This window comes from Alosa pseudoharengus, unplaced genomic scaffold (assembly GCF_046254945.1).
Source record: "Alosa pseudoharengus isolate Yale_2024_CS ecotype anadromous, Long Island Sound unplaced genomic scaffold, YU_APseudo_1.1 YU_APseudo_1.1_scf_8, whole genome shotgun sequence".
NCBI lineage: Eukaryota > Metazoa > Chordata > Actinopteri > Clupeiformes > Clupeidae > Alosa > Alosa pseudoharengus.
This window is the reverse complement of record NW_027468870.1, coordinates 525,508-551,500: the sequence shown is the minus strand read 5'-3', so window position 1 is coordinate 551,500 and position 25,993 is coordinate 525,508. Positions and strand designations below refer to the sequence as shown.

The following is a 25,993-nucleotide window of genomic DNA, read 5'->3' as shown; positions in this document are numbered from 1 at the left end:
CGAAAAAATAATCGCTAGATTAATCGTTTAAAAAATAATTGTTTATCCCAGCCCTAATCATTACACATCTATGGTACTATGGAGAGGGTCTCTGCAGACAAACTGACTTTTAACTGACTGACACCTTTGTAAGTGTAAAGAAAGGGTATAAAAACTGACTTTTAACTGACTGACAGCTTTGTAAGTGTAAAGAAAGGGTATAAAAACTCTCAGTTTGTGCAGAGATCCCCTGGGCATGGAAAATAGACACTCATTGCTCAGTCCATACCTACTGCTGTCTAGCCACTGCACCAAGGTCATACCTACTGCTGTCTAGCCACTGCACCAAGGTCCATACCTACTGCTGTCTAGCCACTGCACCAAGGTCATGGATCTGTTCCTAGGAAGCTCAGTGAGTGATAAAATGTAAATCTGTCCGACTCGAGCTAAATAAATAAATAAATAAATAAATACAGGCATCGTAAATGCAAATATGCATGAGTCAGCATGTACCCATAAAACACCTAAACAAATCCAGGACTTTAGACCATCTTTCTCTCCATACAGACAGGCCTGGGTTGTCATGTATTTGAATGATATTTCATCTGTGCCAAAATGGCAATATTATTTTCCAAAGAGAAGAGGAGTAGGTACTCTGTTTGAAGAACTGCTGGAATTGTTCAGAGAGAATATAATAATCTCTCTTTTTATGTCTTTTTTTAAAGCAGACTAAGATCGGTTCATAGTCTGCTTTACGCTCTCTGCAGACTAAGATCGGTTCATAGTCTGCTTTACGCTCTCTGCAGACTAAGATCGGTTCATAGTCTGCTTTACACTCTCTACAGACTAAGATCGGTTCATGGTGTGCCTGCAGACTAACGGTGGGTTCCCACTGCTACGAATCTTGCGTCGCTCAAGGGCACTTCAGCCGTGCCTACTGGTCTGGTTCGAACCGGCAACCCTCCGGTTACAAGTCCGAAGTGCTAACCAGTAGGCCACAGCTGCCCCGCATGAAAACCTGCATGTGATTAAAAAATTTCTAAACGAATATTGGTGCTTCTATCAACACGGATTGTGGTTTATATGTTACACAAACTTAAGTCAGAGCAAATACACCACCAAATAGACCACTGTAGATGTTTATCAAAGTTCAAAATCCCTGTGCACAGCCCTTCTTGCTCCAGGTGCTGATGGTGTGCAGTATAACTATTGAAAAGTCAGAGTAGTATACATCGCACACTGGAGGGTATATTTTGCTGACTTTATTTGGCGTGAACAACGCGTTTCGCAATTTGCTTCATCAGGTTCACGTTCACAGTCAATCTGACACCCGCAGGTGAAATAGGTGGTAACATCATCACATGACCACAATAATTATCATCAATTCAATACCCTGCATATTTTAGCTTGCATATACATACACAATATATGTCATTTAAGCATATTTGTATCAAAAAACATAGCAGATTGGGAAGTGTAGGCTATGTTGTGAAATTGAAAATATGATATTAGAAAGGCAAACAAAGGTTAAGGTTGCTTTTGACATAGTACAATGAAGAAAACTGATGCTCTGAATACTGATTCAGCTGTCTGTAAAAGTTTCTCTAATTGACACATTTCAAAAAATACAAGTAAAAACAGTTTTGTGTGGCAGGGCACCTTTAAAAAAATTGATACCCACCCCCCTCTAACCTGATCTGACCCCCCTCTGACCTGACCTGACCCCACCCCCCCCCACTGACCCCACCCCCCTCTGACCTGACCCCACCCCCACCTGTCTTCACAGAGAAGCCAAAGAGCCCAAGAACCCGATGGTGGAGCTGTTCTACGGCCGGTTTGTGGCCGTGGGAGTTTTGGAGGGTGAGTGAGCAAGACTGCTGAGGTGATGTAGCAGGGCATGGTGGAGGTGGATATATACGTAGGACAAATGGGGGTCCTTGCTGAGGTGATGTAGCAGAGCATGGTGGAGGTGGATATATACGTAGGACAAATGGGGGTCCTTGCTGAGGTGATGTAGCAGGGAATGGTGGAGGTGGATATATACGTAGGACAAATGGGGGTCCTTGCTGAGGTGATGTAGCCTCTAGTAATGACAGGACATGGGGGGGGTGGATATATACGTAGGTACGTAGGTCATATGTGGGTGGGGGGGGTGGATATATACGTAGATACGTAGGTCATATGTGGGTGGGGGGGGTGGATATATACGTTGATACGTAGGTCATATGTGGGTGGGGGGGGTGGATATATACGTTGGTCATATGGGGTCCCCCCAGTTAAGAAGTCTGTGTCCCTCCCCAGGTAAGAAGTTTGAGAACACGGAGATGTTTGGCCAGTACCCCCTGCAGGTGAACGGCTTCAAGGACCTGCACGAGTGCCTGGAGGCTGCCATGGTGGAGGGGGAGATCGAGTCTCTGCACTCCGCCGACAACACCGCCCGCTCTGGACAGGAGGTGAGGGCCACTGTGTGTGTGTGTGTGGGGGGGGCTGTTTGGGTGTGTGTGTGTGCCTGTGTGGGCTTTCAAACAAAACCCTACGGAGGTCCGACCCTTCGGATGATTCAGATATGATGCTAACCTGCGGACCTTATACGGACCTATGTGTGAACGACATACACGCACATTACAGAATCTCTGTGTGGTTGTCGAGTGAGGGGCGGGGGCTTGCAGAGTTCGCAAGAGGTGAGATATGACGCAGAATATATGCGGCCGCTGTCACAGCTGCTAGCCTACTGTTTTTGTTTACAACAGACAGCATAACAGGTAAATACAGCGCTTTCGTTTTGAATCTTGTTGCAACAACGCAGCATGTTTTCCGTTACATCCACAACATCCGTTACATTCCGTTACATCCGCAGCATCGATGAAAGATTGGAGCGTGAGTGACCTACAGACATTTCCAAGAGATTACGACAATGAATGTCGTCGTGAACGAATCCGTTACTGGAGAAAGTGAGCTGCGGTGCTTATCCAGTTTTCCCAGCGTCATCAGCAAAGGAGGGCGTGGAGGATCGACCCGTGGACAACTCCAGTTTGGCTATCAATAATGTACCATTTTGATGCTTCATCTAGTATGTAGAAGTGGGGACAAGTGTAGTTTTTTTCTGTAGGCTATGTTACCGGGGAAACGGGGGCTGGAAGGCTTTGGTCACCCTACATGCTTATTGTTGTGCCAACTGCTGTAAATGCACTGCTGTAAATTCACTGCACTGCTGTAAATGCACTGCTACTGCTGTAAATGCACTGCTGTAAATGCACTGCACTGCTGTAAATGCACTGCTGTAAATGCACTGCACTGCTGTAAATGCACTGCTACTGCTGTAAATACACTGCTGTAAATGCACTGCACTGCTATAAATGCACTGCTGTAAATGCACTGCTACTGCTGCACTGCTGTAAATGCTCTGCACTGCTGTAAATGCACTGCTACTGCTGTAAATGCACTGCTGTAAATGCACTGCACTGCTGTAAATGCACTGCTGTAAATGCACTGCTACTGCTGTAAATGCACTGCACTGCTGTAAATGCACTGCTACTGCTGTAAATGCACTGCACTGCTGTAAATGCACTGCTGTAAATGCACTGCACTGCTGTAAATGCACTGCACTGCTGTAAATGCACTGCTGTAAATGCACTGCTGTAAATGCACTGCTACTGCTGTAAATGCACTGCTGTAAATGCACTGCTACTGCTGTAAATGCACTGCTACTGCTGTAAATGCACTGCACTGCTGTAAATGCACTGGTGTAAATGCACTGCACTGCTGTAAATGCACTGCTGTAAATGCACTGCACTGCTGTAAATGCAGTAAATGCACTGCACTGCTGCAAATGCACTGCTGTAAATGCACTGCGACTGCTGTAAATGCACTGCTGTAAATGCATTGCTGTAAATGCATTGCACTGCTGTAAATGCACTGCTACTGCTGTAAATGCACTGCACTGCTGTAAATGCACTGGTGTAAATGTACTGCACTGGTGTAAATGCACTGCACTGCTGTAAATGCACTGCTGTAAATGCACTGTACTGCTGTAAATGTACTGCTACTGCTGTAAATGCACTGCACTGCTGTAAATGCACTGCACTGGTGTAAATGCACTGCACTGCTGTAAATGCAGTAAATGCACTGCTGTAAATACACTGCACTGCTGCAAATGCACTGCTGTAAATGCACTGCTGTAAATGCACTGCTGTAAATGCACTGCACTGCTGTAAATGCACTGCACTGGTGTAAATGCACTGCACTGCTGTAACTGCACTGCTGTAAATGCACTGCTGTAAATGCACTGCACTGCTGCAAATGTACTGCACTGCTGTAAATGCACTGCACTGCTGTAAATGCACTGCACTGCTGTAAATGCACTGCTGTAAATGCCCTGCTGTAAATGCACTGCACTGCTGTAAATGCACTGCTGTAAATGCCCTGCTGTAAATGCACTGCTGTAAATGCACTGCACTGCTGTAAATGCACTGCTACTGCTGTAAATGCACTGCACTGCTGTAAATGCACTGCTACTGCTGTAAATGCACTGCTGTAAAAGCACTGCACTGCTGTAAATGCACTGCTACTGCTGTAAATGCACTGCTGTAAATGCACTGCACTGCTGTAAATGCACTGCTGTAAATGCACTGCGGTAAATGCACTGCACTGCTGTAAATGCACTGCTGTAAACTATATTCTACGTACACGTGCAGTTGTGAACTCTTTTATGTGCTATTGCATCATGTGTCTCTAAATAAGCCTCAATACACACAAAGCGCACATGTGCTTTAGGCTAAAGAAAATCTATTGTGCGTAGGTCTTGTCTTTAGTTAATTCATATTTAGAGCAGGTGACCATATGCCACTATGCCACTCCCCTATGCCACTCCCCCATGCCACTCCCCTATGCCACTCCCCTATGCCACTTCATCATGCCCCTATGCCACTCCATCATGACCCTATGCCACTCCCCTATGCCCCTATGCCACTCCCCTATGCCACTCCATCATGCCCCTATGCCACTATGCCACTCCCCTATGCCACTCTATCATGCCCCTATGCCACTCCTCTATGCCACTCCCCTATGCCCCTATGCCACTCCATCATGACCCTATGCCACTCCCCTATGCCCCTATGCCACTCCATCATGCCCCTATGCCACTCCCCTATGCCACTCCATCATGCCCCTATGCCACTCCATCATGCCCCTATGCCACTATGCCACTCCCCTATGCCACTCCCCTATGCCACTCCATCATACCCCTATGCCACTATGCCACTCCTCTATGCCCCTATGCCACTATGCCACTCCCCTATGCCACTCCATCATGCCCCTATGCCACTCCCCTATGCCACTCCATCATGCCCCTATGCCACTATGCCACTCCTCTATGCCCCTATGCCACTATGCCACTCCTCTATGCCACTCCCCTATGCCACTCCATCATGCCCCTATGCCACTCCCCTATGCCACTCCCCTATGCCCCAGCTGATTTGCATAATGTCCAGAGAAAATACTGGGAGGAGTGCAGTAGATCAACCGGCTGAGTTCAGACTTCCATATGACCATTTTGTTCAGATATACGGCCCAACCGTATAACATCCGCAGAACCTCCGGTCTTACACGTATGTCTGAAAGCCCTATGTGTGTGTGTGTGTGTGGGTGGGGGTGGGGTCTTCGGATGTTTGCGTGTGTATGCCTGTGTGTGCGTGTGTGTGTGTGTGTGTGTGTGTGTGTGTGTGTGTGTGTGTGTGTGTGGGCTCGCGTGTGTGTGTGTGTGTGTGTGTGCGCCTATGTGTGTGTGTGTTAGGGTGGGGGTGGGGTCTTCGGGTGTTTGTGTGTGTATGCCTGTGTGTGTGTTTTGTGTCTGTGTGTGCACCTATGTGTGTGTGTGTTGTGTGTGTGTGTGTGTGCGCCTGTGTGTGTGGGTGTTGTGTGTGTGTGTGTGTGTGTGCGCCTGTGTGTGTGGGTGTTGTGTGTGTGTGTGCGCCTGTGTGTGTGGGTGTTGTGTGTGTGTGTGTGTGCGCCTGTGTGTATGCCTGTGTGTATGCCTGTGTGTGTGTTTTGTGTCTGTGTGTGCACCTATGTGTGTGTGTGTTATGTGTGTGTGTGTGTGTGTGTGCGCCTGAGTGTGTGTGTGTGTGTGTGCGCCTGTGTGTGTGTGTTTTGTGTCTGTGTGTGCACCTGTGTGTGTGTGTGTGTGCACCTATGTGTGTGTGTGTGTGTGTGCCTGTCTGTATGGGTGCGTTTGCCTGCCTGCCAGTGCTGACTGACTGCGTGTGGATTTCAGGCCAGCATTCCGCTGTGTGAAATGTCAGCCAATCAGATGAATGGTGACGCCTCTGCTGAATCTTCAGTCATAACACTGACATCAATATGTCACAAGCAAAGGGTCACAAGGCACATCATACCGCTCCACTTATGTCATCATGACATCTAGACGTCAGCCACTCAACAGGATCATGTGGCTATTATTGGCAGGATTATGATAAATGAAGTTTGTTATGACAGTTTAGAACACCTATATGACATAAGCTGGCATCTGGTTATAGCTAATAATGGCCATGTATTAACACAGAGGTTAGATGTTGTCATGGTGACTAAGGAAGTCGGAACATCTGCCTGATACATTTGTGTTTTATGATGCAGATGGCAGTAAATTAAGTTTCAAGGTAATACTTCTTGGAACAGGCCCTTTTGAGTATTGGAAAACATTGGTATTGAGAGGATCAGTCAACTTAAATGCAACAAATGTGTGTAGCATGCTAATGATGCTAACCGGAATTAATATATATATATATATATATAGAGAGAGAGAGAGGAGCCGCACCGCACCCAAATGCTCATCAATGCTGGAATGCCCTGTCCTTGGGAGTGGTATTCTTAGGGGCATGACTGCAGCCCGATGCCATCTGTCTAGCCCCTCTTGCGATCTCACCCAACTGAGGGCAGCCAGCTCCCCAACAGAACCCACCCTGCTCCCCAACAGAACCCAACCTGCCCCACCCCCAACAGAACCCACCCACCCAACTCCCCAACAGAACCCACCCTGCCCCCCCCCCCCAACAGAACCCACCCTGCCCCACCCTGCTCCCCAACAGAACCCACCCTGCTCCCCAACAGAACCCACCCTGCTCCCCAACAGAACCCAACCTGCCCCCCCCCAACAGAACCCACCCTGCTCCCCAACAGAACCCAACCTGCCCCCCCCCAACAGAACCCACCCACCCAGCTCCCCAACAGAACCCACCCTGCCCCCCCAACAGAACCCACCCACCCAGCTCCCCAACAGAACCCACCCAGCTCCCCTACAGAACCCACCCAGCTCCCTTATAGAACCCACCCTGCCCCCCCTACAGAACCCACCCAGCTCCCCTACAGAACCCACCCAGCTCCCCTACAGAACCCACCCAGCTCCCCAACAGAACCCACCCAGCTCCCTTATAGAACCCACCCTGCTCCCTTATAGAACCCAACCTGCCCCCTTCCCAACAGAACCCACCCAGCTCCCCAACAGAACCCAACTTGCCCCCCCCCCAACAGAACCCACCCTGCCCCCCAACAGAACCCACCCTGACCCAGATCGGATCCACGCCAGAATTGGACGGGCAGGCTTTCAGAATCCTCTGTAGAGCTCAGCTCTGCTCTGATCATGGGCACGTGGACCCGAATATACTATGGGTGCTGCAACCAGTTGAGCCTCCAGTTTCCAAAGATATTTAATTTGAACTGAAGTTGTAGCTGTAAAGCTGTATTGTATCAGAGATGGAGTCGTTTCATAATAAAGATGGAATACAACAGACCTTTGTGTTTGTAACGTTTTATAAATGATGGAATACACAGGAGACCTTTGTGTTTGTAACGTTTTATAAATGATGACGTGAAAGTGTGTCTTTTGTGTGCGTCTTTTCCTGAAGTGAGTTTTTTTGTGTCTTTTCAGCACTGGTTCACAGAGCTGCCTCCGGTCCTCACCTTCGAGCTGTCCAGGTTTGAGTTCAACCAGGCCCTCGGCCGCCCGGAGAAGATCCACAACAAGCTGGAGTTCCCCCCAATGCTCTACATGGACAGGTCAGTGGCTCAGGAGCACAACACCTTTTCACAGCACCTACTCTCACCAAACAATGTTGTGGGGAGTGCAGTCATATTGCAACTCAAATTAGAAGAATTGCAAATAGATATATATGGGTCAGTGACGTATAAGGTTTTTCAACAGGCCAAATTTAACATTTTAAAAATAAGATTTTTTGTTGCAATAGAAATAAATGTTGGGTATACAAAAATCCATATCAAAATTTCATTTCAAGTAAAGTGATTTTAGTGTTTTTTCACGAGGATGAATTGTTTGCAACCTTAGAAAATGTCATGTGGTGCGACCATAGATTATCTTAAAATTAAATGTATTTCCTTAACATGCTTAACATTTTGTTTACAAGTTCTTAATAATATGAAGTGTTTAGAAACAAAGTATTTACATTTCTTTACTTTTTATAAATATTGGTCTGATATTTTTCCTCTATACTGTCATTGTCATCTTATAAAATATACTTAGAACCCCTATCCTGTAAGTTCCATAAAACTGATGGAAAAGTCTGGTGAATAAAAAAATAGCATTGACTTAAACATACTCTATGATTGATTAATAATTTAACCGCAGAAATTCTATTTTTCATTTTGAATTTAACACAGTTATTGCTATTATTAGTCGCACCACATGATGTGGTCGCTCCAAATGACTCAAGGATCTCATATTGTTAAAAATATATGTAGAGAGATCAATAAACTGTTATATGTTCAATTCATGAGGGGAATATAGTGTTTGCAAAGCAAAAAAAGATCAATTAAATGACAAATAAAACAGTTTTATACAAAGTAAAATATTTTTAAGTTGCAAATGGTGTTGAACATGTCCATAGATCGGTAAAGGTATAAAAAAGATATGCTTTGTGAGGGCACTTGAAATATAGAAGGTGATGAAAACTAACACACAGGTGGAAACAAAGGAAACAAAGAAGTGTAGACAGCTTAAGGGAGAAAATGAGGTGAAAGCGTTTGAGTGATCGAGGGGATATACAGAAGAAATTCAGTACATAAAGTGAATCTTTGAATCGCGACTCGAGTTAAGCTTTTTTAAATTGGCAAAAGTTTGATCAACTAGCCAACTAGTTCTGCTGGTGGAAAAATGCATGGAACTCATGAGTTGTAACTATCCTATTGCGAGCAGAGGGAATTTGAAAGACATCTCTTTATCCCGCCCCTCGGATTGAGCACTGCCAATGGTAAGTTCCCAGACCCTACATCTTGATGTGGGTCTGGCTCGTCAGGCTGTACCAAGAGTAAATTTAAACATTATTTTCTGAAATATTTGAAAATGTGCTCTGAATGTAAAAACAAATGATTCCATATACACGAATCCGGCGAAACTACCGGAAGTAAGCCGGCGCCATTACTGAGCTGTTGCTGGGTAGTATTGCGCCAGTGTCTCCTATTGGATTAATTGCGTCCACTGGAATAACAGCCCACGATTTATGACTGTCTCACTATTATTTTATAATGTCGAGTAGGAAAACATGTTCCGTTTTCAATTGTTCCAATAGCAGCAATAAAATTACCAGTTGGAACAAAAAAAAAGTGAGATACACAAAATACCCCGGGTGGACTGCCCCTGTCTGGTAGCCTAACGTTACCATACGGTTTGCACAGATAGCAGTTAGCTGTACCTTACCCTTTCCTTTTGAAATGTGAAAATTAGATAAACAATGGTCACAGATGAAAAACATGAATTCGTTTATTTGATATCCATTCATTTATTTATTGTTGCCAAATGGACAGATATTTTTAGTTTCCTCGTTAGCTAGCCTAGCTAGCATAGTTATTGCTGAAGTTAGAGCTAGTCCTAATTATGTCTTTATTTCCTCATTCTCTACTCTAAGCTATTTTCATAAATAATCATTAAGATCGCTTGTACCTTCATCTGTGACCGGAGGCCACTGTCTAACATCATCAACCCAACAAGCCATACTGCCTGGCTGTAGCTGTCATTGAGGGTGCGTTATCATGGAGGTTTGTTTACATACCATATTGGATTGGTTGTGTCCACAGGGATAACAGCCCGCGATTTACGACTGTCTCACTACTTCTTTTATAATGTCGAGTGGGAAAACATGCCAAATGGACAGATATTTGTATAGTTTCCTCGTTAGCTAGCCTAGCTAGCATAGTTATTGCTAACGTTAGCTAGCTACAGTAGTTAAGTAGATATAATATCAACCTAGTCCCAATTATGTCTTTATTTCCTCATTCTCTACTCTAAGCTATTTTCATACATAATCTGTAAAATCGCTTGTACCTTCATCTGTGACCGGAGGCCACTGTCTAACATCATCAACACAACAAGCCATACTGCCTGGCTGTAGTTGTCACTGAGGGTGCGTTATCATGGAGGTTTGTTTACATACCAGTAACAGCTCAGTAATGGCGTCGCCACAAGATGGCAACCTCCACAGAACGCTCGTTGGATTCGTGTATAACACTAAAATTAATTGCATAGGCATATAAATCCTAAATTAAATGTAAAACCACATAAAAATGCATTTTGTAATAGTCGCACCACATGATGTTTGGAGGTAAAATTTACAGGCACAAAATTGACCACCTACACATAACAAACTTCATTCCTCCAAAAGGTCACTATTTAATTTGTAATCAAAATATACATTTGTACAATTAAATTAATATTCATTGTATTGTTGAGGTCATACCACATGACGTCCAAATATAAGAGATAATTACAAACTTGTTTGCTGCTCCAATGGGTGCCTGGCAAACTAGTTTATGAATGTAACTTAAGATCTTTGAATTAATTTAAAAATGAAAGTCTCAAAATGGCAGTTTCTTTATGGTTGCACCACATGATGTATGATAAAGTTGACATCCTCGGACAAAGTTTGTTTGTATAATAGGATGGACATAAAAATAAAAAATGCTGTGTAATTTTCTACAGAGCTACAAAACACCAGATGCCAGATAGAGCAGAAAACACATTTGAACACATTTAAATAAGTTTCCCAAACAGCAGTCAAGGTCGGACGGTCGCACCACATGATAGTTTGATACTTAACATGAAAGAAAAATTACAAATAATAATTTTTCAAAAGTTAAAGCTGGAGTTGGAAAGTCTGACAGATTGAGGGGACTTTTGGAATGTTTACAACTCTCATGCCCCTCCCCCACTACCACCGAGCACCCTCTCGTTGAGTTTGTGCTCGTCAGTGCGCACCAGACTGCACCAGACTGTGATTGACAGTCAGATCTCACCCAGCCCTGCTCTGATTGGACCAGAAGAACCGGGAGCTGTGGATTTTTGCAAAACAGATAAGAGGCTCTAGGTGGAGGTAGAAGTGCGGGATTTTTTCTAAAACCGAATGATTTATGTTCTGTCGGAGCATAGTGTCGGTTTCAGTGAATACAATCAAAAAAATCTTGCCAACTGCAGCTTTAAAGTGGTTACAAATATGGGAGTGCTCCCACACATATATGGTGTGTCTTCAGGCATTCAAACCTTTTATAAACTTAAAAAAATGCTGTTGGATAGAAAATCTAGACGTCACGTCATTGACCCACATATATTTCTGCCCTAGGCATTTGAACAGCCCACATCCATTGTATTTGTCTATATATCTTTAACTGTTCACATTTGTTATAATGGGTATCATTTGAAATTCAGATCTTAGCATTTTCTATTCCCTCCACCTTGCGGTCATTGTGTACGCGTTAGCTCTCACCAGAGAGGCATACATGAAACAAGCTTATTATCCTTATCATGCTTGAATGTGCTCGCCATCAGGCATTGCTTGATTTGAGGGACGACTAAAGCTCTCCCGGGGTTGTTTTGCCTGTGTTCCATCTCATCAGCTGACCCGTGTGTTCCATCTCATCTCATCAGCTGACCAGTGTGTTCCATACTGCAGGTACATGGACAAAAACAGGGACATCACGCGGATTAAGCGTGACGAGATCAGACGGCTGAAGGAGCACCTGACCGTCCTGCAGCAGCGGCTCGAGAGGTACAGTACTGTGGGCCAGACCCGGGCCACAGCAGAACCAGGTCTCATTGTGTGTCACAACGGAACCGGGTAGCCTGGCCACGCCCACCTAGATCTGCTTAGTTTACCAGGCTACTCATCGGGTGTCATCAGGCTGGAAATTGGAAAAAATGAGTGATTTGATGCTTTTGAACAGGATGTGATGAAAACATGTAATATTTGTTATATCCATCCTTCATAAGCTGTCTTGGCCTTCAGGAGCGGGGTTTTCTCCGTGGAGCTCTCTGTGACTGCCTACCTGTGTGTGAACTCTCAGCATTAGTGTGTTGTTGCCGTGGGGTGTACCGTGTTGTTGCCATGTGGTGCAGTGTGTTGTTGCCTTGTGGTGTAGCGCAGTGATTCTTAAACTAGGGGTCGCCAAAAACTTCCGTGGGGTCGCCAATTATTTTCTGTATTCAGTCTGAAATTATTATTATGCCAGGTGAAACAAAGGAAAATAATATTGGGGGGGGAATGCCTTTTTCTCATTTACACGCAGTTAAGAGAAGAGAGAGAAATGTTTTCGTCTTTCAACGAGATCTGGTTCAGCCTATGGGCTACTGGTCCGCTGATAGAAACAATGTAACTATCTGCTTCCCCTATGCAAACTCAACTTGATCCCGGTATTTTAAGTAAAACAAAACAAAAAGACATAGGAAGCCTACTAGCCAAAATGGACAGGTGGCTGCTTAAGAAATCAAACCAAAGCTCGGAAGTGCCATCTACCAGTGAGTCTACACCTCCGCGATCCTCAGATGGGACAAGTCTACAGGCCGGTGAGAACAAAAAGGAAAAAACGAGGCGTCGGCTTTATCAGAAAGAATTCCTGAAATATGGATTCACTTGTCATGTTAAAAATAACCTCGACCACCCACAATGTGTGATTTGCGCCGATGTTCTGGCGAATGAGAGCTTAAAACCTGTCAAAATGAAACGACATCTCAAAACCCGCCATCCCGAGGACGATATGAAACCAATGACTTTCTTTCTGCGAAAAGAAGCTGCACTGCAAGGGCAGAAGACTGTAGTGCATGGGCAAGCTACCTTGCCCACCAAAGCCTTGGCAGCTTCCTACGAAGTGGCCCACCTTGTGGCAAAAGCACAAAAGCCACACACAATTGCCGAAAGCCTCATCCTCCCTGCAGCAATTGCGATGACCACCGCAATGCATGGTGAAAAGATTGCAAGTGCGCTCAAGCAAATCCCCCTCTCCAATGATACAGTGTCCAAGCGCATTAACGAGATCGCTAATGACATGAAATGTCAGTTAATCGAGAGAGTAAAAAACTGCAGGTTTTCTTTACAGTTAGATGAGTCTACTGACTTGGTAAGTGTCGCACAATTTTTGGTGTTTGTTCGCTACAGTTATTAAGGAAAACTTCACGAGGACATGCTGTTCTGCTCTCCGATGGAAGGAAGGTGTACCGCAATTTTTTAATTGTCTCAATGGTTGGATGGAAGATGCAGGGCTTCATTGGGCCAACTGCCTAAGCATATGCACAGACGGTGCGGCAGCTATGTTGGGGAAAAATAAAGGGCTGAAAGCAAAGGTCCTTAGCGTTGCACCACACATCAAGTTTAATCACTGCATTATCCACAGAGAGGCCCTGGCATCCAAGACACTTGAGCCCGAGCTTAACAATGTTCTCCAGACAGCAATTAAGAGTGTGTCCATGAGAGGACCAGGCGGGGGTGACACATGCTACGTCACCGATTTTGATGAAACTTGGACAGTTTGAAGGGTCCACCTAGAAACTCAAAAAGCCAAAATAGTACAAAATTTGAAACAACCCAGGGGGAGTTAGGACCGCCTCCTTGTTTTAGGGCAAAAAAACTCAAAAAAAGGCCCAAAATTGCATAAAATGTTGACATCCCTCCTGCTGTCAGATTTAAACACAGCAAAGTAACAATCCATGCCATCAAAGGTCCATCCAAGGTTAGTTTAAAACTGGAGTTACAAGGCGTAAGGTGTGACTGGTGTCAGTTCAGGACTGCACATGTCCACTATGTCACATGCTTTTTGGCGAATACGCAAAAAATAGCAATATTCAGACCTGAATATCTCCGATGAGCAACCTCCTTTTTTCAAAATTCTTTCTGCACATGAAAGGGCCATCTGTGGACTTCATAAATCAAAAGAAAAATGCTCGGCCTTTTTATTATTTTTTTTGTGACAACCGCCTAAATAGTGTGATCCAGCCAGTGATTTCAAATACATATCTACTTCAATGATTTGTTGAAAATAATGCTTAGGTCATTTATGGTGGACAAATGGAGATATATTATCATCAATCATGTCTGCTGATCAAATCCAAGCTACATTTAATGTCCTGAGTGTAATGTATTCCTTAAGGTAGCTCAAAATGACATCATCGGGTGACATACACCAGTATACCCGTAGGTCTAATTTTTGCAAATATGATATCTCCAACATATCTCAGGGCTAGAAACAGTCACTTGGACTCAAATAATAACTTGTAAGATTTTGATAGTCAAAGGTCAAAGGTCAAGGTCACTGTGACCTTATGTACATCCCATTGTGGTGAATAAACCTCTAAAAATCCCTGACATAATTGCAAATGTGATACAAACATTCACACTGGCCCTTTCTGAAACTAATCCCTACCCACTCCCCCTAAGTTACGGTGTGCACTCAGGTGGGAATCACCCTTACAGCTAAATCTAGTTCTCCATGTAAATGGGAAAATGTTGGAGTTCTTTTATCACTTTTGGGTGCTATAGGCTAGTTGGAACTGCTCACCTCAATGAACTATGATAAGCTATGCTAACAGTGGGTGCTTCAGACTGAGGTACTGCACACACACAGATGAGAAGGGTATGTATCATCTTATCTAACTCTGACAGAGACAATAAGATAATTTCCCAAAATGTTGGCGTGTTCCTTTAACACTTGGTTAGGAGTGCAAGTGGCTAGGGAGAGAGTGTAGCTAGTTTCGGAAAACAACATGGGCCTACTGTATTTTTACACCTTGAACACAATATCCTGGAAACACCTTGAGGGAGTTATTTCGAATTTAGCACAACTTGCCCTGTACACACATAACCAGATATTTTATGTTTGGGTCTTTCATCCACACATAAACAGTGTTTTAGCCCACACAGATATTTTTTAAAAACCTTCTAAAAGAATGCTGGTTTACTTGGATCTGTGGACATCCAAAATGGAGATTTTTACGAACAAGTATATACATACTGTATATACTCTTTTGATCTCGTGAGGGAAATTTGGTCTCTGCATTTATCCCAATCCGTGAATTAGTGAAACACACACACAGCACACAGTGAACACACATAACAGTGAGGTGAAGCACACACTAATCCCGACGCAGTGAGCTGCCTGCTACAGCGGCGCTCGGGGAGCAGTGAGGGGTTAGGTGTCTTGCTCAAAGGCACTTCGGCCGCTCCTACTGGTCGGGGTTCGAACCGGCAACCCTTCGGTTACAAGGCCGAAGCACTAACCAGTAGGCCACGGCTGCCCCCGTGTACAAGGACATGATGGTTACTTTGGGTATTGGGTGGGCTTTACTTGTTTCATAGCCTACTGTACCTCAATGTCCATCCATGTCTGTAGACCCTGCTTATTAGTACAAGTTGTTTTAAAGCAGATACTCTGATATGGTATAACCACCTAGCTTCATGTTAGGGTCCCACAAGGAAATCTGTCTGAAACATTGAAAACATGATAATGTACATTACTTGTGAATCTGTTTCCATTGCATGCCACATGACCAGTGGATAAAGTGGGATTTGGCAGGTGGGGGAACCCTAAAATCCAGTGTCAGTGCAACGGGGAAGAATGACTCACTGTTGGACAACATATTGAGTATTGTGGTGTAGCAATACTTATATTGTTAATTGATAGCTTCTTGGTCACCTCTGTACACATGAAAATTAACTCCCCAATTATTTTAACAATATAATCGTGCTGTATCGTTGGTATGAAAGAATATATTTATTATTAAATTATCCGAGGTGGCAGTACTGCGTTCCTCCCACTTTAATTCCTGCATATGACCGCTGTCTGCTGTGTTGGGCTAATGGGACAGTGCTAATTGAGTAATGCCAAGCTAGATTAACATTTTCCAATGTTAAAACCATTTATCACATGAAAAATAACAATGTTATTATCATGTGATAATAACAATAATAACAATACTCTGTGTTTCCAGGATATCATGTTCAAGTTGTAAAAATATTTTTTAGTGAATAGTGAATTAGTTTTTTGTGAGGTCAGAGTAATATTGACCTTTCACCACCCAAATATAATCAGCCACAAAACTTCTGTTAGACTTTTTTTGAGGAAGGTCACTGAAAGGAGCTGTAACAAATATTTGAGGCTGCTGAAAAGGCAAGCCAATGGCTATGGCACTCACATGCTATTTGGGGTCATGTTGTAACCTGAATTGACTCTGAGACGCTGCTGCTGTGTTTTTGGAGTGGTAGTTGTTGGTGCCTACATCAAGGGCTTGCATGTCGGCTGTGTATGTTGTTGATCAGATCATAAGTGTCCACAGTAATGAAGAGGAATGACTGGAGAATTTATGATATTGCTTGGTATGTTGGTATGTTGCTGATCGGATCATAAATGGCCATAGCAACAAACAGGAATGACTGAAGAATTTGTGACAATGGTTGGTAGTTGGTATCTAAATATTTGTTGGTATTTGTTGGTGTCTGCATCAAAGGCTTGTGGTTTGACTGGGTATGTTAATGATCAGATAATAAACCACCAAAGCAATGAAGAGGATTGACTGAAGAATGTAGGTATTTGTGGGTGCCCACATCAAGGGCTTACAGTTGGTCTGGTTATGTTGCTGATTGGATCAGAAACTGTGGGAGCAAAGAGGAATGACTAAAGACTTTGGTGGTACTTCTTGGTGCCATCATTAAGGGTTGGTGTTTTGTTTGTTGTATAGTTGCTGATGGGATCATAAATGGCCACAGCAAAAAAGATGATTAACTGAAGAATTTGTTGGTATTTGTGGGTGCCCACATCAAGGGACTGCAGTTTGCTTGGCTGTGTTGCTGATCGGATCATAAACGGCCACAGCAAAGAAGACAAATTACCAAAAAATGTGTCGGTATTGGTTGGTAGACAACCTATCATGAGTGTGGAGGGAGCTGGGTCTGAGATGCCAGATACCACTGTTGAGCCTTCTGGAGGTCACCGATGAATGACGAAGACAAAAGTGCAAGTGAATATTTGTACCAAATTTGAAAAAAACATCCCTACAGGCATTTATGATATATCATTTTCTCAGGAATGCAAGGTCCTTGACCTCGACCTTTGACCACCAGATTCAAATATTTGTTATCTGTGAGTCAAAGTGAATATTTGTATCTCATATGAAATTATGTCAGGGATTTTTTGAGATTTATCCACCACAAAGGGATATACATAAGGTCACAGTGACCTTGACCTTTGACCTTTGGCTACCAAAATGTTACAAGTTATTATTTGAATCCAAGTGACTGTTTCTAGCCCTGAGATATGTTGGAGATATCACATTTGCAAATATTGGACCTACGGGTATACTGGTGTATGTCACCCAATGATGTCATTTTGAGCTACCTTAAAGAATATATTGCACTTAGGACATTAAATCTAGTAGACATGATTGATGATAGACATGATTGATGATAATATATCTCCATTTGTCTACCATAAATGACCTAAACATTATGTTTCAACCAATCATTGAAATAGATATGTATTTGAAATCACTGGCTGGATCACACTATTTAGGCGGTTACAGCGACAAAAATAATAAAAAGGCCGAGCATTTTTCTTTTGATTTATGAAGTCCACAGATGGCCCTTCCATGTTCAGAAAGAATTTTGAAAAAAGGAGGTTGCTCATCGGAGATATTCAGGTCTGAATATTGCTATTTTTTGGGTATTCGCCAAAAGGCATTTGACATAGTGGATACGTGCAGTCCTGGACTGACACCAGTCACACCTTACGCCTTATAACTCCAGTTTTAAACTAACCTTGGATGGACCTTTGATGGCATGGATTGTTACTTTGCTGTGTTTAAATCTGACAGCAGGAGGGATGTCAACATTTTATGCAATTTTGGGCCTTTTTTTGAGGTTTTTTGGCCTAAAACAAGGACGGGGGCCTAACTCACCCTGGGTTGTTTCAAATTTTTTACTATTTTGGCTTTTTGAGTTTTTAGGTGGACCCTTCAAACTGTCCAAGCTTAATCAAAATCGGTGACGTAGCATGTGTCACCCCCGCCTGGTCCTCTCATGGACACACTCTTAAAATGGTGAATTTCATCAAATCTCGCCCACTAAATACCAGACTCTTCACCCTTCTCTGTCAGGAAATGGGGTCTACACACGAATCCCTTCTTTACCATTCTGAGGTTCGGTGGCTTTCACGGGGCAAGGTCCTTACACGGTTGTTTGAGTTGCGAAGCGAGGTGCGCACCTTCTTCTCAGACGCAAACTCCACTTTTGCGCACCATCTCACTGACTCGGAATGGATAGCCCGTCTTGCCTATTTGTCATGCATATTCGACAAATTAAATATGCTCAACCTGTCACTACAAGGCCTCAACACTAACATCCTGACCCTCTCAGACAAAGTGAATGCTTTCACAAAGAAGTTGCAGCGTTGGGCAGTCCGTGCGGAGAGTGGGGATTTTGAGATGTTTTCGGAGCTGCATGACTTTTTGGAGGAGGATGACGTGAATGTCAATTCATTGAAAGCCTCCATCAAAGTTTACCTCCAAAGCCTCCTCGAAAAATTCCATCAATATTTTCTGACGGAAAATGTGGAGAACTTTGATTGGATACGACAACCATTCACCAGCTGCTCTTCAAACGATCTGTCATCTGAGCTCGAAGATGCGCTGCTTGAGCTATCCAGTGACCGAACCATACAGACATCGTTTGCCTCAGAAACAGTGGATGAATTCTGGCTGTCTGTTGTCCAGGAATACCCCGGATTGTCCAAGGCTGCCATGGACATTCTAACGCCTTTTGGGTCGACCTATCTGTGCGAGAAGACATTTTCATCCCTGGCATATATAAAAAATAAATACAGATGTCGGCTCAGCACCGTGGAGGAAAATCTGTGTCGCCGTATGCAGCATTCCTCCTAGAATTAGCTTGCTATGTTCACGGAAGCAGGCCCACCCTTCCCATTGAAATTGTTAAATATAGTAGGCCTAAATCAGAAAAGGGACTTAAAAAAAATAATGTTATTGTTATCGCCATACATATATTAACGTAACGTTGTAGGCCTAATGCTGCATTTGTATGTGTGTGTGTGTGTGTGCGTGTGTGTGCGTGTGTGTGTGTGTGTGCGTGCGCTCCACGCACATAGCGGTCTGATCTGATATGGCGGCAGCCTACACTTGTTTAATCGTGATTGTTTGGTTGTCTCGGTTCTTGTTCATATGGAGTAAATAAAACGAATTACTTTGCTTTCTAGTTTTTTGCTTGATTTGGTTGTTAACGTTTGAGGGGGGTATTTGAGTAAGGACTTAAAATGGGTTTGGGGAAAGTGGGGTCGCTAGACCTTTCCATACTTTTTTGTGGGGTCGCCAGACAAAAAGTTTAAGAACCACTGGTGTAGCGTGTCGTTGCCGTGTGGTGTAGCGTGTCGTTGCCGTGTGGTGTAGTGTGTTGTTGCCGTGTGGTGTAGTGTGTTGTTGCTGCATGGTGTAGCGTGTTTGTTTTCTGCTTGTCTCCCTGTAGGTATCTGAGTTACGGGTCAGGCCCCAAGAGGTTTCCACTGGCAGACGTCCTGCAGTATGCGCTGGAGTTCGCCTCCAGTAAGCCCGTCTGTACCTCCCCAGTGGACGACATTGACTCGACCACTCCCTCTGCTGGAGCAACAGCAAAACAGCCACCCTCATTCACAAGGTATTCCGTTGCTGTGAAGGTCTGCCTCAGAACGGAGCAGTTTAAAGATGTTCATTGTACAAATCATTGTATAATCAGTGGCTCAGGATTTTCATTTCAATGGTTTATTCTCTATTTGTTTATAACTTATAACATATGCAGGTTGTTCGTCACTTTTGGAAAGTCATAATGGCACTAATTTGAACCTGTTGGGACATCACATCCTCCATTATCATAACTAGAAAAGCAAGGGTTTCTGTGCTTGGGTGCGTTTTGTGCAGGTATGAGAGGGGACTTGACCGCCTCATTGGTCACAAAACAAAGTGTACGTTTGAGACATGTAAACACATTATTCACAATATGACAAACTATTTGGAATATTTGCAGTATTTTGTGACAATGAAGTAGCCTGACGTAGCCATACTCAATTTTAGCCAGAATATGAGTTTGATACTGCTCCATTGGGACGTAATTATGGGGCGTATTTCAACCGATACGGGGGGGGAGGATGCCTCTGCACTCAATTGGATAGACCTAACCAATCAGAGCAACAAAATAACTTACTGTGAGATGTAGGAAGAACACACAAACCACCCTTCTTCTCCACAAATGCCTTGTTTAGTGATCTTTTGTAAAAGTTATTGTGCCGTCAATATCTCCTACAACACTCATTAGCGAAATCTAAGAGATATGTAGTAGGGTAGGCTATTAGGAAAAAACTGATAGCCTATATCCCCTCTGTTTTTAAAAATAATACTGTTGAACACTGATATGCTACAAACATGTTATAAACAGCTGGGAAAAGCTGTCGCAAATCCCTCGAACAGGTGGTCAATCAGAGATTTCGAACGAACGAGGGAACAACATGTCACAATGCAACACGCTGTTTTCCCTTGATGAAAGTGAAACCATGAGTTTTCCCACATCTCAACTTTGGCCAAAGTTTTCAGAAATAATCGTTTTCAGTGATAAAAAACCTCATTGAAATAATATGCATTTTCCATATGGGGTCTTAGCCATCTGTCTCCTAGCCACAGCGTTTTTGTTGCAAACACAATCAACCTAAGCATGCTCAGATGACGTGATAGACAAGGCGCTGTTGCTCACCTGTCCATCATCGTAAATCCCGTTTTGATTGGTCCGCCAGATTTGGGGCGAGCATAGTTGCTCCACAACGGAGCAATGCCAGACCGAACTTCTTGACCTCAAATGTTGTGGGCGGGACTAAGTTCGGCTGGCACCCAGGCTAACAATGAAGTGCAGCATTGTGGCAAATAACAACAAAGTGTTTGACGGCCCATGGTATTTCTTCTGTCGCAACCATCTGTATAAGTATAAGTATAGTACCGTATTTTCCGGACTATAAGTCGCACTTTTTTTCATAGTTTGGCTGGTCCTGCGACTTAGAGTCAGGTGCGACTTATATATGAAAAAAATTATATAATTGAACATGTTTTTAAATGTTAATTTATATTAACTGACATGAACCCTACATGAAACATTATCGTCTACAGCCTTGAGAGAGCGCTCTCAAATGCACAAGTCGTGAAACACACGTGCATACTTAAATCCTCAAATTACTGCCGGGATTCTATTTATAGCTGGGCCTCAGATTCGGACAAATAAAAGCCAGTATAATTTTGTTTCAATTTAACTCATAAAATAGCTCTTCTTAATAATTTATATTGTTGGTTGGTTTAATATTGTTGCCAACGAAGTCATTGTCTTACACCATGAGTCTCCAACACATTGCTCTCAAGCTACCAGTAGCACGCAGCCCCAGGTTAACCTACATTTAAACACAATTGTTGCTGCCAGGCATCAGCCTACGAATTTTATAAAAAAGTAAATCATGCATAATTTAAAAAATAACTAAATTTAGGCTATCTTAGACCTCTTTGGCTATACGGAATAAGGTTTCCCTTGCAGCACAGCACACGTTCCATGAATGAATGAATGAATGAAAGCGGATGCCTTATCTCGCAATAAGCGGATGGACATCCTGACACTCTTTCATACATGAAACTTAATAGTGACCCAATGCCATTGATAGCCTACCGGTATGCTGCTCCAAACGAAAAGTATAGGCCTATGTCTCACAGTAAAACGCAAGAAATGAAGGCCTATAGCTGACTCGAATAGGCTACAAGCCATGGTCCAAATAAAGGTGCTGTGCTTTGCCCAGCCATGAATTCAGGATTCACGATAGTCTGTCCCCTAAACATTCCTCACCCGTTATCTGGACATGCATGAAAACATTTGAAAACAAAACTCACTGCCATGTAATATTTGATCGCTGTTTTGCTACTAATTATCTTTCACCTAAATACGCACAGAAAGTGAAAGTAGGCCTACTATGCGCTCCGTGTCTTTAGCTGTCTGTTCACGTCCGCAATCGATTGTAACATTCCTCAAATGGAGAACACATCCATGTTCTCTCGCGTTATATTATAGGCTGTCATGCTTCTGTGTTTGCGGTTCCTGATCGCTAAACGTTTGTTTTCCTTTCCTGTCGATAGCGGTTGATGTAGAAGCATGTAATAGGCTATAATAATTTGACTTGTGGTGACAAATCCTGCTGAGAGAGAGAGAGAGCAAAGAGAGAGAGGCACCCCCAAAGTGGTCCTGCGCGCGCGTGTGTGTCTCTGCATGGGGTTCAATTGAAGTCAGAGTTGGTCTGCTTTCAGGCCGCTCCATTATTAGATTAACGTCAGACAGCGCTGTAAAATGTGTGGGAATTTCTCGCATTATGATGGCTAGCGTTGCGGGACTTTTATTAGTATGCTCAATACTTAATAATAATTTATGCGCAATCCCACGCTGAAATTTAGGCCCTGGTTTTAAATGCGCATCTTTTTTTCTCTCGCTCTCTCGGCGAGCATTTGTTCTGCTGCCAGCTTGTGCCAATACGCTATATCGTTCAAAATGCTTGATTGCATTGCATTCTCCACATTTTTAGCTTAAATTCTAAATATCACCTGCTTGCTGCAGCTTCGGTCTGCACGTCCTTTTAAAACCGCATATTTTTCTCTCTCGAACATTTATGCTGCCGGCTTGTCTCTCCACATCGTCCAAAATGCTTGATTGCATTGCATTCTCCACATTTTTAGCTAAATTTTCATGTATCATATCAGCATTTTTGTTCAGTGAATCTTTTGTAAATTGCTTTACAATTACCGTGGGGCCTATAGGCCTATCGCCTGGCTTGCTTCAGTCACGTCTAAAACTGCATCTTTTTCTCTCTTGTGAGCATTTAATCTGCTGCCAGCCTGTGACTCCACATCGCCCAAAATGCTTGATTGCATTGCATTGTCCACATTTTAGATACATTTTGGTGTACCACATGGTATTTTCTTTCAGTGAATCTTTTGCTTTGCAATGACCTTCCTGCCCTCCTCTTGGCTGCCTTCACTCCTGCGTCTTCATTAACATTAATCTTTTTGGCCTCAATAATCCAGTTACATAGTCTCTGTTTTTGGTTTTGGATTTTGTGAAATACATTTCTAAATAAATGCGACTTATAGTCCGGTGCGACTTATATATGTTTTTTTCCTGTTCATGACGCATTTTTTGACTAATGCGACTTATACTCAGGAGCGACTTATAGTCCGGAAAATACGGTATATATACTTTTTTGATCCCGTGAGGGAAATTTGGTCTCTGCATTTAACCCAATCGGTGAATTAGTGAAACACAAACAGCACACAGTGAACACACAGTGAGGTGAAGTACACACTAATCCCGGCGCAGTGAGCTGCCTGCTACAATGGCGGCGCTCGGGGAGCAGTGAGGGGTTAGGTGCCTTGCTCAAGGGCACTTCAGCCGCGGCCCACTTTGCCATCTGGTGGCAAAGTCTCAAAGTTCTCTATAAACGAAGCCATGTGTAGCTTCAGAAAAGATGTTGGGAATCAAGAAGAAGGTGGGATAGACTTGGAGCGAGGAAGGAACACATGGTAAGACTGCATAGTAGCGACATAGTGGCAGTATAACTTAGGTAGGGATAAGGGTACTATGGAAACATTCATGGATGGAACGTTTAGAACTTTGATAAGTTTGAAGTCGTTAGAATCAGAATATGCTGCGTGAAATATAAACAGGAATATGAACGGTATATTCTATTAACAATTCATGTAAAAGCCATATTAGCAATATTGTCTTATACTGTCTTACTTAGGAATATAAATATCCAGGTAAACATGCTCATAGACACAAACACAGCGTTAGCCACTGTTAGCTACGTGCTCATAAGGCCTTTTCACACAGAGATCACGCTAAATTTGCGGGAAGAGGGGACGTCTTTTTGCCGTCTTTTTGTGTCTGAAAGTGAGGTGAAAATTTGCCGGCCTGCTGATCTGTTCACATGATGCGGCATTTTGGGGAGGCAGGATCAGCTATAGTAAATTAAATTGTGACGTGCAACAGGGGGCGTGTAGAGTGATAGTCGTAGGCCTTATGTGCGTGGGCCTTCAGATGCAGAAGGTGTGTGATTTCCAAAACCATGGCGGGAGAACCGACTGCACTTTAGTCAGCTTGCATGTGCTTTGCTGTTGCTGTTAGAATGTTAAATTCTTGCGATAGATGTCTTCAGACAATAAAACGTAATTTGGAAGGGAAATTGAAGAGAAGAGTTGCCCCTTGCGTTGGCCGTACAATGTACTGTGCATACAATTTATTCATGAAATCATTCAATATTACAACAATAAAAATAGCTTGTGTACTGTCTTAATTGAAACATGCTTCCCGCACAAATGATGGCCTAGGGCAAAGAGAATGGACATCTCAACATAAGGATACATTAGAAGATGATGATTCGTGGAAACTTTGTCACACGACGTGATAAGCAGTTCTTTAAAGTCATAAATCATTCAAGCGTAGGCCTAGTGCTTGTCATGAAAAGAAAACAGCAGCTTAATATTTTTCAGGTGTTTAACAGTAGGCCTAGGCGCACTGTTAGCAGTTATGCCGAAGGCAGTGAGATTATTAGGCATTGCATCCTGTCACTCAACATCGCAGTTCGGATTGATAAGATTCAGTTAATGCGAGTATGGATCGTCTCAAAGTTTGGGACAACCAAACAGCAGTGTAGGCAAAGCAAATCCTAATTGTTAGGTTACCATAGCTGTCTTTTCTCTAGGCCTGGGCCTATCGGAAATCGCGACATAAGCACATTGGTTTCTTTTTTCTTTTCTTTCTTGTTTGCGTGTTGGGTAGTGAAGCGATAATGCATTTAAAGCAGTACATCATGTGAGCCAGAGCCGATATGGCCAGAGCTGCTGCTCTGTAAAGGTATTTCTGTCCCACCCAAATTTGCTGAACTACTTGCGAAGTAGCCTATTCATCACAGACATCACATGTATCACACGAAACAGCTTTTTCTCAGCCTTTAAACCAGGGGTCTCAAACTCAAATGAGCTGGGGGCCAATTCTGCCAACGTCATCTGATTGGAGGGCCGGCTATTTCTGAAAATGCAATGTTCTTTTTTTTCAAATACCACACAAAACTGCAAACAGAAAGTGCAAGAGTTTTTATCTAGTTTTAGACACCTGTGCTAGCAACCTTAGATTATAAATAAAATAATGATAAAATAAATATTAATACAAATTATAAAACAAATGAAAAGCATAAAACAGGTATGTGTGTGTTTCACACCAAATAAAAATATTTTCCTCTCATAACTTTTTTAAACCTGGCAAACTATAGGCGTCAGGGTTAAGAAAGCAACACAATTGGATTTTTATACCAAAATGTCAAAAGGCCATGGCTTGAAAGTGGCCAGAGATAAAGTCCTACTGTAAATGTAAAAATCTTTGAGTAAAACAAAAGTTTATGAAGGGGGTAAATGTACCCATCTAATTTGCCACTGGATGGCAAGCACCTCAAATTATGCACCTTTCAGTAAATACTGGATGAACATATTTGAGCAGGTTTACTTTCCTTTTTTCATATTACCCACATAACAAATTAACAGGAAAACACCTAAGATGTATACCAACACCTAAGATGTATATGGTTTCTAAACCACAAGGCCTACAATAAAGTATTCTGGTCAAATCAGTTCCTATCGCGGGTAATC

The 25,993-nt window shown here is 43.2% G+C and overlaps 1 protein-coding gene across 3 annotated transcripts in view; it reads left to right on the top strand.

The window, feature by feature from the left end:
- Window positions 1-25,993, top strand: part of usp25 (ubiquitin specific peptidase 25) — a 104,801-nt gene that overhangs the window by 15,143 nt on the left and 63,665 nt on the right. For all 3 annotated transcript variants that reach the window (XM_076273774.1, XM_076273773.1, XM_076273772.1), the window contains exons 9-13: window positions 1,766-1,839; window positions 2,281-2,432; window positions 7,901-8,028; window positions 11,928-12,023; window positions 19,773-19,940. In XM_076273774.1, the coding sequence (XP_076129889.1) occupies window positions 1,766-1,839; window positions 2,281-2,432; window positions 7,901-8,028; window positions 11,928-12,023; window positions 19,773-19,940 (618 nt within the window). The remainder of the gene's footprint in view (window positions 1-1,765; window positions 1,840-2,280; window positions 2,433-7,900; window positions 8,029-11,927; window positions 12,024-19,772; window positions 19,941-25,993) is intronic.